This window comes from Mus caroli, chromosome 10 (assembly GCF_900094665.2).
Source record: "Mus caroli chromosome 10, CAROLI_EIJ_v1.1, whole genome shotgun sequence".
Classification (NCBI taxonomy): domain Eukaryota; kingdom Metazoa; phylum Chordata; class Mammalia; order Rodentia; family Muridae; genus Mus; species Mus caroli.
The window spans coordinates 50,846,068-50,858,755 of NC_034579.1; the positions used below are offsets into that span (position 1 = coordinate 50,846,068).

Below are 12,688 nucleotides of genomic sequence, written 5' to 3' on the forward strand. Positions count from 1 at the left end.
AAAAAAATATTAAAAAAAAAAAAAGTAAATATAGTCAGGCATGGTTCTCTTCTATCAAATACAGGAAAAAAAGAAAACACCAGCAAACTGACAATTGTATTTCTTCTTAGCTTCGAAATGCTAGAGGTGACCCTAAAATTACCTCTCCCTGCCCAAAGTCCACATATCAAAGTTTATATAGAAGGGTAAAGTATCCTCTGCTGCTCCTAGCTTTGAACTGTGTCCACGTCACTAGGCAAGCATCCTTTTCTTTGATATAAATAACAAAAGTGGTACCCAAACCTTTTCTGTTTCCCAGTATATAATACCCCCACTGATGAAAGAATGTGATTTAAAGTAGACAAATGTTATCTGGATACCCTGTTTACCCAAAACTATCTGCCTACTGTCTATTGTGGTTTAAAACCCTAAAGTCCCATAGCTGAGCTACTAAAGAAAACAATCAAATCCCCCTTGCAGGCAGCAGTGCGCAGGCCATCTTCTTACAGTGAACGTAGGATCTGGATCAGACAGAGATGTGGTCAGCTTTTCACAGAGAGTGGTCCAGTTCTCACAGCTCAGGACGTCGGACGGGGGAGCTGAGCACAATGTTTGTAAAGCTTCATATCTCACCTACAGATTTTAAAATAACAATGATATTAATGCTAGAAGAATGTCATTTCTCCAACACATTAGCAAACTACTAAAGGGTAGAGCAGCCAGAGAAAATCTATTTTAATGAGGCCCTTTTAAGGATCAGATACCCATTTATAAATTGGCTCCTGGGAATACTTTTTCATAAACTAAATACTAAATAGAGAAAAAAAATAGGTTATAGGGAAGTCTGAAACAGTAAGCCTACCAGAGACTGTGTTACAGCTGGAGAAATGGATGGTGGCTGCATTGCAATCACTGAGCTGCATTTTCCAGTGGCCTCATCCCAGATGTTCCCCACACTCATAAGCTCCCACTGGAGTGGCTACAGATTGCGGCTCTAATTCTAGCACAGTGCACACACAGCCCCTGGAAAAGCATTCCCATGACAGTCTCCCTGAGCAGCAACTCCGGAACAATCTGAGCAAACATTTTCACTTTTCTGCTGGAACGTATTTTCTGACCTTCTAGCCACTGAAGTAGAAAACCTAATTCAGCAGTGAAATGCAAAATTGAATTTCTGTATTCCCCCAGAAAGGCTATTTCCTAATCAGACAACTTAGAATCCAATCAGAATTCACCCAAGACACTATGACCCAAGGGACATGAGTGGAGACGTCTCCACTTCAGTAGAGCACAGCTTTCTCTGCACTCTCACGATTGCTAAAAGGCAATACTGCAAGGCTTCTACTCAAAGTGTGGTCATTTGAAACAATTGAAGCCCAGTGAGTGACAAGAAGAGAGACATCAGAGACAGGAGCAGACTGTTTCATTACAGACTCAGCTATTTCTGATGAGGAGGAATGCAGGATGCTTGAAAATATCTATAAAGTCCCGTAGAGGAAAAACTGCTAATCATACCTGGGGCACAGGGATTAGGAGGACTTGAAAGGGCATCTGAAAATTCAGGAGGTTCCAATATTAAATAATTTCTCATTTCAAGTTAACAACTAGAACAAAATCTACTTGAAAGCAGATAGGTTTCTGAACAAGAATATATTTACAAGTAATCAATTTAAACTGAATACAAAATTTAAATATATTAAACTCACTACCCAGGATATACGTATTTCAAGACATCATACATGATAATATACCACATTATCTATTAAAATATTCATTAAGTAGATGCTCAGATTTTCTAAAAACAAACAAGCACTGAGTTTTCTTAACAATAAAATACTGAATGGCGATAGCTATGTAAACAACTACACATAGAGTTATCCCTTTAAGGAAACAGAGAGAATATGTGTATTCCTTGAACCAAATAATTCTCTAAAGAAATTCTTCCTGGGGGTGTGAGGACCTAAGTTCACATCCCCTGGATGCAGATAAATATCTAGGCAGGGTGCTATACATCAGTAATAATAGCAATGGGGGATGGTATGGCAGAGGTGGAGGAATCCCAATGTTCATAGGCCAGCCAGTGCAGGCAACCAGTGAGCATGAGGCTGTTGAGGTTTGGTCCTCTACTATCTATTGTGTAGGGGGGCTCCCCAAGACCTGGTTGTCCCAGAGACAGGAGACACTCATCACATAGACCTTGCCCTCAAGTTATTTCTGATTGGTAAATAAAGATAACAACAGCCAATAGCTGTGCAGAAGAGACATAGGTGGGGTTTAGATTTCTTGGGCTTTGGGGGTTGGAGAAGAGCTATGAGGAGCTTTATGGTTGGAGGAGAACTACAAGGGGGAAGAAGGTGAATGGTGGAGGTTAGGTGAGTTGAGTTCAAGAAACATGGTCCTGAGGGCTAACCAATTAGAGATAGGAGTAGCCCAGATGAAACACAGTAAGTGATAACTCAGGGTTATTGATAGAAAAGTAGATTTTAATAGTAGTGGGGAGGCACTTGCTGTGCACATGTCTTAGTTAGGGTTTCTTTTGCAGTGGTAAAACACTGGCCAAAAGCAACCTGCAGAGGAAAGGGTTTATTTCAGTTTATGCTTCTGCATCACAGGCCATCAGAGGAGGAGGCAGGAGCTGAAGCAGAGTTCCTGCACTGTTAATGGCTCACTCCCCATTGCTTGTTCAGCCTGCTTCTATGCCCTAGGGCCACATGCCTAGGGGTGGTGCCATCCACAAAGGACGGGGATTTCCCACATCAATCACTAATTAAGAAAATCCCCACCCCCAGACTTGCCTACAGGCCAATCTGGTGGGGCATTTCTCAGTTGAGGTTCTCTCTTCCCAAATGACCATAGCATGTATCAAACTGACATTAAAAACCAGCCATCACAGCAAGCACACAGACTGGAGTTCAAATCCCTGGTACCCAAAGAAAGAGCTAAGCATGCCCTTTAACCTCAGCATGACGGGAATCAGATACAGGAGGATCACTGGTCCTTCCTAGCTGCTGAACTACATTCAGTTTCAGTGAGAGAGACCCTGTCTCAAGGGAATAAAGTGGGGAGAGAGAGATCCGAACACCCAATGTCTTCCTCTGGCATTAGCATGTACACTTATGCATGGGGCACACACACAGACTTGCACACACATACCTGTGTACACACACACACATACATAGCTAAATAGCTTAGAGGGTAGAGATCTGCCCAGCTTTAGTGCTGATTAAGGCTTATTATAAGTATTAAGTTTGTGTGTGTGTGTGTGTGTGTGTGTGTGTGTGTGTGTGTGTGTGTGTGTGTGTGTTTTATAGAGGAACTAAACGTTCCTAGGTGGGGTAAAAGCCCTGAGCCCAGGATTAAATAATTACAACACCACCAGGCTCTGGAAAAGACCCTGTCTCTAAATAAATACAGACAGACAGACAGACAGAGATAAACCAACCAATCAATGGATGAATAATTAATAAACCAATGGATGAATAAGGTGGTAAGCAATAGAGGATGACAACTGATGCTGACCCCTGGATTTCATACACACACACACACACACACATACACACACACACACACACATGAATACATGGGCACATGTGGATATACAGGAAGTAAAGGAAGAAAGAAGTGAGTGGGCGAGCAAGCACACAAGCGAGATACAAGTATCCACTTCAGAAAGAAAAACTAATCGTGGTTACTAACCCAGAACTGCTTATAATAAATGCCTAGAATCTAACCCCCCCAAAAGAAACAACAATAAATAAATAAATAAATAAATAAATAAATAAATAAATAAATAAATAAAATAGATAAAACCCAATCAACCACATAAACAAAAACCCCAGCCCAGCTACTACTAATTGCAGTCTAGTCTATAGGTTCATCCTATTTGACAGTCGTCTTTTAATCTTACCTCTTTAGGTTGCCCAGGATCCAACTGGTCTAAAATCAACCGTAGTTTCCCTTGACAGAATTTGTAACTCTGTAATGGAATAAGTAAAGGACATACAGTTATTTAGTAGACTTCCAGCAGGACCACCATAAATGATTGCTAACGCAACTACAGATACATAGTCACTCTGAACAAGGGAAACATGATCTATTTTGACTTGGAAAAACTCCTAACTTTTGTTTGCCACAGTTTTTTAGTCAGAACTAAAATTTTGTAACAGAATACTGCACCTTCCTGTATATGTTTGCTGAACAACCATAATGTACACAACATTGTAAGACTCAAAGACATTAAACACACACACACTGCATATCCAGAAACATGATATGTATGAAACAAATTTAGCAAACAGCAAACACAGAAAGGCAGGAACATCTCAGCACACTACTGAAACCCTTCTGTGTGACCCTCAACTTCCCTTCACCTCTGTACTTGGCGAAATTATCCAAAAATAATAGCCTCCATCTAGAGAAAGGCTTTCATTCACGCACAGGCTCCTCCTTAGATCTGCACACTTGCCCACTTTCCACTAAGACTACCTCAGAACCAACCCATCTGGAAGAAACATCCCCTAGTGACAGGACAGTCTGTGCCCTGCACCACCCTCCGCACCTCACTGCGACTCTGTTAAGAGTATAACATGGTCACTTGTAGTTCCCAGTGGGCCATGGTGTTTCCCTTACTAGCCACAGGTCTGGGCCTTGTTCTTTTTCACGTTAGCAAACCCATACCTAAAGGAGTGCCCAACTACAGGGCTAAGTACCCTACTAAGTGGTTAAGTGCCCAGGAGAAAAATTACCTCAAAGCTAGGTGTGGCCTATTGATTGTCTTTCTCTATGGGAACAATGAGAGAGAACAGGCCTAGCTGCCCCATGAAGAGAAAGTCCACATGAATTTAAGATTTCATATCATACAACATAAGTTTTCTTTCAAATCTGGGGCCACAAATATGAGTCAGAGTTACTTGTTTCTTTTCTAAAGGATCTGAGTTGGGTTCTTGCAGGTCACAACTGTCAACAACTCCAGTTCTAAATTCAAAGTCTCTGAGCGCACTCAGACACACCACACACACACACACACACACACACACACTCACACACACCACAGTATATACTCATACAGACACACAGACACACACACACACATATATACACATAAAAATAAATCTTTAAAAATTATTTTAAAAGACTTCAAAATGTCCCATCTTGCTCATTTTAAAACTGTATAATTTAGCTGTAGAAAAGGCTATACATGTATGTTATTTAATTTTTATTTTAGAATTGTTTGTTTTATTTCATATGTATAAGTGTTTTGCCTATGTCTGCGCAACACAGTGCCTGAATAGGTCAGGAGACACATTAGATTTCCTGGAGTTGGAGATACAGAGTTACCATTTAGGTGCTGCTACTTTTAAAAACATGAAAACAGAGCCTAAGCTTAAATTTTCAATTTTATTACAATTAAGTAACTAAAATTATAAAAGATAATGATAAAATAGACACACATATAGAGGAAAGCAGCTATCTTGTTTAGTGGAAAAATACATAAATATTGGTAACTTGTAGAATAGAAATCATACAGATAAGACACACAAATACCTATATATATACACATCTGAATGCATACCACATACATATGCACATATACATATATATGAATGACAGTATATGTACTAAAGCATGTGCCTATATTATTTATTATACATACTCATTTAAATAACAGATAATATGTTTCTTCTGCCAGGCTCTTCCATCTCTCTTGTAATTGATTTATTCTGTCATTTCTACCATATGACTTTTACAGATTGTTATCAGTATCTAAATGTCTTACCCACAATCTCAATAGAAAAATTTTAAAAACAAAAAAGAGTACTTGTTAGTTTTTGTCGACATGACACAGCAGAGGAAAGCTAGTTTCCTATCCTGGGAGGAGGAGAGTTCAATTACAGAACTGCCTCCATCAAATTGGCCAATGGGCACATCTATGGTGCATTTTCTTGATCAATACTTGATGTGGACAGGGTCAGCTAAGCAAGCATGAAGAACAAGGCAGGAGGAAGCTTTTCTCCGTGGTTCCTGCTTCTGCTCAGGTTGGGTTTCTACCCTGACCTTTCAGAATGATGGGCTATGATTGCAACATGTAAACCAAATAGACCTCTCTCCCCCCGATTTGTTTTTGGTCAAAAAACTAAACAAGGACAAATCATGTCACAGATGCAGGACAGAAGTTGCATTTGGAGTTCTAAGCCCTAGTTCCTTCTTCTAGGCACCTTATCCTCAACTCCCATCTCTCTTCCTCAGTCTAGACATCGCCTCACAACATTACAGTATCCATGAGCTAATTGAGTGCTTTTCTTTATCACTATTAAAATTTGAAAATTTGTCAGATAAATCTTACATTTCTTGGCTATCTATATAAGAGAATATGAAGTAACTGTTTTCACCTACACCAGCCTATTTAAGAAGAAAGCTGAAAACATAGTTCACTGATACCCACATTAATCCATTCACATCTGCCATACAATTACAAGTTCCATAACAGCTGTGACAAATGGTGAGCGAGCAATTACTTAAACATTCTGTTACACTTGATGAGACAAGCAGTATTATGCTAAGTAGCAGTCAATTAAAAAGATAATCCTTAGTTCTAAACAGAATTCATCTCTTTTAAGAGGCCGCTGTAACAAGACTTCATGTTCTAGTTTCTTTATGTCTAATATCTCTCTCAGACACTGAAATCTCTAACCTTATAGTTTACAAAACTGTCTTGGCTCACCAACACTGTAGCTCCTCAACTTTCTCCTCCTTTGTCACTACTACTCTCTCATCAACATACTGGTTTTAATGGGAAAATGGCCTCTATAGGTTCATATGTGAATACTTGATCCCAAGTTGGTGGAACTATTTGGGAAGAATTGGTGGGTGTGGCCTTGTTGGAGGAGGTGTGTCACTGGGCGTGGGCTTTGAAGTCTGATAAGCCTAGGCACACCCAGTTAGCTCTCTCTGCCTTCTGCTTATGGACCAAAACATGATCTCTTAGCTTCTCCTCCAGAGACATGACTGCCTGCCAGCAACCATTATCCCTGCCATGATGGCCATGGGTTCTAATCGTTGGAACATTGATCCCCAAATTAAACAATTTCATTTATAAATTACCTTCATCATAGTGTCTTATTACAATACACAAACAAAATACCACATTTAAAAATCTTTCATTTCTGCTTCTTTAGAAGACCTTCCATAGTCAGGCAGCATTTGATGAACTCCCTGTCTAGCCAAAGCTGGCCTTTTGAATCCATTATCCTCCTGAATACACTTACAAAGTACAGGGACCACAGGCTTGTGCCACCACCTAGTGTTTAGCCTCACTGTCTCTAGTATCCTGTGATCATTCTTTGTAGCTAATTAACTTTCCTTCCTGCTTTGAGATTTACCCAATTCAAAGACCCTAATGGGCAAGGTGACATACATATATAAACTCAACAATGCTGGACCTATACAGCAGGTTTGGGAGTTCAAGGTTAGCTGCACTGCAAAATCCTTACTAGAAACTAAGTTAGTTAATTAACTTAATAAATTCATTAATTAAAAGGTAGCAAATACAGAAGTGGATGCTCACAGTCATCTATTGGATGGGACACAGGGCCCCTACTGAAGGAGCTAGAGAAAAATGCCCAAGGAGCTAAAGGGGTCTGCAAACTTATAGGAGGAACAACAATATGAACTAACCAGTACCCCCCCCCACCCAGAGCTGTGTCTCTGGTTGCATATGTAGCAGGGGATGGCCTAGTTAGCCATCAATGGGGGGAGAGGCCCTTGGTATTGCGAAGATCATGTGCCCCAGTACAGGGGAATGCCAGAGCCAGGAAACGGGAGTGAGTGGGTTGGAGAGCAGGGCAGTGGGAGGGTATAGGAGACTTTATGGATAGCATTTGAAATGTAAATGAAGAAAATATCTAATAAAAAAATAAAACATCAAAGCTCCTAAATCTCTTCTGACAATTCTGCGTCTACTCACACTAAAAGCATGAGCCACCGCAACTGTCACCTACTTGTCTACAGTTAAGCTTCACAGATGATTCATACTATGTTAGCTGTAACACCTTTCTATCAGGAGAATGTGACATTTTTTGCTACTTGTCCTTCTAGTAGCATCTGATATGGAAAAAAAAAAACCTAACTTGACCATGTCTCCACATCTGAGTCTCCATGTCTGAGTCTCTACTCTAATCACAGCACCAAATTCAAGGTACTGCCATCGGAGCTAATAAACCACAGCTACAACTTTGGTTCTGATACTACTTGCACCAATTATAAGACTCCATCAATAAAATTTATGGATCCTTCTCTATTTACTACTACCAAGCCTCCACAGTTCAAATTCTTGTTGTTTCTTTTAATGACAGAGATAGCCTTCCAACTTGTCTCCTGACAACTATGGCCCACCATGCTCTTACACTTACAACATAGTAGAAGTCCTCCTAAAAGCACTTCTCTATAAAACCTTGAAATGATTTCCCTTTGCTACGCAACTTAGCCACAGGATGTAATTTGTCTCGAATATTTACTCAGCACTCAAGTTTTACAGCTAGGATCTATAAATAATGATTAAAGCATAACCTTTGCCTTCACTTCACAATCTGGACCTCATCAACCATTCCACACTACTCCCCCAAAACCTTCTGTAACCTTTCATATAAAATACCAAGAGAGGCTCATATATACCACTAGTCTAGTCTGACTTAAAGCTGGCTCGCATTATATTAAGAACTGTTTTTGTGTTATTGCTTATTATTGGATAAATATAAATAGTCACAGCAACAAACTAGAACATATTTAACTAGAGCATGTAAAGTGTTGACTTCGGTACATATTTCCTGGATTTTCAGTGGTTCTAAATACTGCCTGGATGGAAAGCCCCTAATGGCATTAAGCAGTATTTGTGGCTTAATCTGGGAAGCACCACATGGATCTGTTGTAGGTAACAGATGTGACCGTGACAATATAAGAAGCTTCCAGAAAGAATTAAACCATAATTGCATGTGTTAACGCAGAAACTAAAGAGATCATTTCTAAGCCTAACATAAAGGAGAAAAGCAGGAACAAAAGATGGTCAAAACTGTTTTTGAATTCATGTATTTACAGTACGTTATAGTAACTGTCACCCATTGTTCTTACATGCCCTTACACCACTACCTGAAATAATGTTTCATCTTTGTCCTAATTAGTTTTTACTGTCACATTAACACAACCTAGAGTCCTCTGAGAAGAGAGAACCTCATTTGAAGAACTGCCTCCCTCAGACTGTTCTGTGGGCATGTCTGTGAAATATTTTCTTAATTGATCATTGATATGAGAAGACCCAGTCTACCTCAGGCACCACCATTTCCTTGTAAGTGCCTGTAGGCAAATCTGTAGGACATTTTCTTAATTGATGGTTGATATAAAAATGCCCAGCCCATTATGGGCATTGACACCTTTGGGCAGGTATCCTGGGTTAAGTATGAAACAGGTTGAGCAAGCCAGCAAACTGCATGATTCCATGGATTTGGTTTCAGGGCCTACCTCCAGGTTCCTGCCTTGACTTCCCTCACTGATTAAATATAACTTGAGAGTTGTAAGCTGAAATAAACAATCAGCTGCCCAAGTTGCTTTTGGTCATGGAGTTTTATCATAGCAAGAGAAACCAAAACTAGGACACTGGTAAAATACACAACCACACAAAATAAATAGATCTTTTTAAATAGAAATTCAAAAACAAATCTGAGGCTTCAGAAATAAGAGATTAAGAACCAAGGTCAAAGTTCATCAGTAGCACAACCATAGATTATTGCAGACTGACTTTGCTCAAGATAAATTCAGAATATCAAGGCTCACCTTGAATAGCCTTTTTAAAATTATACTAAATCTAAAATTTTTAAAGTATGCACCTACATATAAATAAACATTAAATACAGACTAAGGTAATTTCAAAACAAAAATAATGTTCTAGTGTTTTGAAATGTTAAACTTATTCTAAAATTTCCTAAATATTTTAGGTAAACTGATCAAAGAGAAATTGTGCTTCCCATTAAAAGTGCTACACTGCAGACCTGTGCGCCTTCCAGTTCCCACCTGTACCAGGAGCAGAGTCCCAGAGCTGAACCCGATCCCACACAGCCCAAAGCCCAGTTGCAGCTCAACTCTACACACTCTATGTATTCCGACACATCCAGGTTCACAGCTTGACTCCCCAGGTACTCAGACACATCCAGGATCACAGGATCACAGGAAGGACAGGCTCTAGTCAGAGAAAGGGAGGCCAAATAACACCAGAGATAAGCAGACAGTGAGAGGCAATCATATGAACATAAGCAACAGAAACCAATTTGACTTGGCAGCATCAAAACCAAGTTCTCCCACCACAGCAAGTCCTGGATATCGATACCACAACACACCTATGAAGTAAGATTCAGATCTAAACTCTCCTTTCATGAAGATAACAGAGGACTTTAAGAAAGACATAAGTAATTCCCTTAAAGAAATACAGGAGAACACAACCAAATAAGTGAAGGAACTGAACAAAATCACCCAGTATCTAATAATGGAAAGAGAAACAATAAAGAAATTACAAAAGGAGACAATACTTGAGACAGAAAACCTAGGAAAGAGGTCAGGAGTCATAGGTACAAGCATCACCAATAGAATGCAAGAGATAGAATCTCAGGTGCAGAAGATACCATAGAACACATTGACACACAGTCAAAGAAAATGGAAAATGCAAAAAGATCCTAGCCCAAAACATCCAGGAAATCCAGAACAAAATCAGAAGACCAAATCTAAGGATAACAGGTATAGAAGAGAGTGAAGATTCCCAACTTAAAGGGCCAGTAAATAGCTTCAACAAAATTATAGAAGAAAATTTCCCTAACCTAAAGAAAGAGATACCTACGAACATACAAGAAACGTACAGAACTCCAAATAGATTGGAAAAGAAAAGAAATTCCTCCAATCACATAATAACCAAAACAGCAAATGCACTAAACAAAGAAAGAATATTAAAAGCACTAGGGGAAAAAGGTCAAGTAACATATAAAGGCAGACCTATCAGAATTACACGTGACTTCTCACAGGAGACTAAGAAAGCTAGAAGATCCTGGGCATACCTCATACAGACCCAAAGAGAACACAAATGCCAGTCCAGGATATTATACCCAGCAAAAGTCTCAATTACCATAAATGGAGAAACTAAGATATTCCATGACAAAACCAAATTTACACAATATCTATCCACAAATCCAGCCCTACAAATGATAATAGATGGAAAATGCCAACACAAGGAGGGAAACTACACCCTAAAAAAAGCAAGAAAGAAATCTTCTTTCAACAAACCCAAAAGAATATATCCACACAAATATAAAAATACCATCAAAGATAGCAGGAAGCAACAATCACTATTCCATAATATCTCTTAACACCAATGGACTCAATTCCCCAATAAAAAGACATAGACTCACAGAACGGATATGTAAACAAGACCCAACATTATGCTGCATGCAGGAAACCCATCTCAGTGTCAAAGACATAACTACCTCAGAATGAAGGGCTGGAAAGCAATTTTCCAAGCAAATAGTCCCAAGAAACAAGCTGCAGTAGCCATTCTAATATCGAATAAAATCGGCTTTCAATGAAAAGTCATCAAAAAAGATAAGGAAGGACACTTCATACCCATCAATGGAAAAATCTACCAAGAACAACTCTCAATTCTGAACATCTATGCTCCAAATGCAAGGAGCGTTAATAAAAGAAGCTTTACTAGCTAAACGCATGCATTGCATCTAACACAATAATTGTGGGGGACCTCACCACCTGATTCTCATCACTGGACAGATCAGAGAAACAGAAACTAAACAGAGACACAGTGAAACTAACAGAAGTTATGGACCAAATGAATTTAACAGATATTTATAGAACATTTTATCTAAATCAAAAGAATATATACTTTTTATCAGCACTTCACAGTACATTCTCTAAAACTGACGAGATAGTCGGTCACAAAACAGACCTCAACAGATATGAGAAGATTGAAATAATTCAAGGCCTCCTATCAGATTACTATTAATTAAGGCTGGTCTTCAATAGCAACAATTAACAGAAAGGCCACATACACATGGAAGCTGAATAATGTTCTACTCAATGATAACTTGGTCAAGAAAGAAATAAAGAAAGAAATTAAAGACTTCTTAGTGTTTAATGAAAAAGAAGATACAACATACCAAAACTTATGGGACACAATGAAAGCAATGCTAAGAGGAAAACGCATAACTCTGAGTGCCTCCATAAAGAAACTGGAGAGAGCACATGCTAGCCATTTAACAGCAAACATGAATACAGCCAAGAGGAGTAGATTGCAGTAAATACTCAAGCTCAGGGCTGAAATCAAACAAGTAGAAACAAAAAGAACTATACAAACAATCAACCAAACCAGGAGCTGATTTTTTGAGAAAATCAACATGATAGATAAAGCCCCTAGCCAGACTAATGAGAGGGCACAGAGACAGTATCCAAATTAACAAAATCAGTAATGAAAAGGGAGATATAACAACAGAAATTGAGGGAATCCAAAAAAATCATCAGATCCTACTACAAAGGCCTATATTCAACACAACTGGAAAATCTGGATGAAATGGACAATTTTCTAGACAGATACCAAATACCAAAGTTAAACCAGGATCAGATAAACCATCTAAACAGNCCCATAATGCCTAAAGAAATAGCCGCGGTC

General features: G+C 39.1%; 1 protein-coding gene across 2 annotated transcripts in view; it reads right to left on the reverse strand.

Annotated features, from left to right (window-relative positions):
- Positions 1–12,688, reverse strand: part of Tbc1d32 (TBC1 domain family member 32) — a 213,273-nt gene that overhangs the window by 177,954 nt on the left and 22,631 nt on the right. For both annotated transcript variants that reach the window (XM_029482691.1, XM_021174643.2), the window contains exons 4-5: positions 3,887–3,955; positions 487–612 (exon numbers count right to left, since the gene is read on the reverse strand). In XM_029482691.1, the coding sequence (XP_029338551.1) occupies positions 487–612; positions 3,887–3,955 (195 nt within the window). The remainder of the gene's footprint in view (positions 1–486; positions 613–3,886; positions 3,956–12,688) is intronic.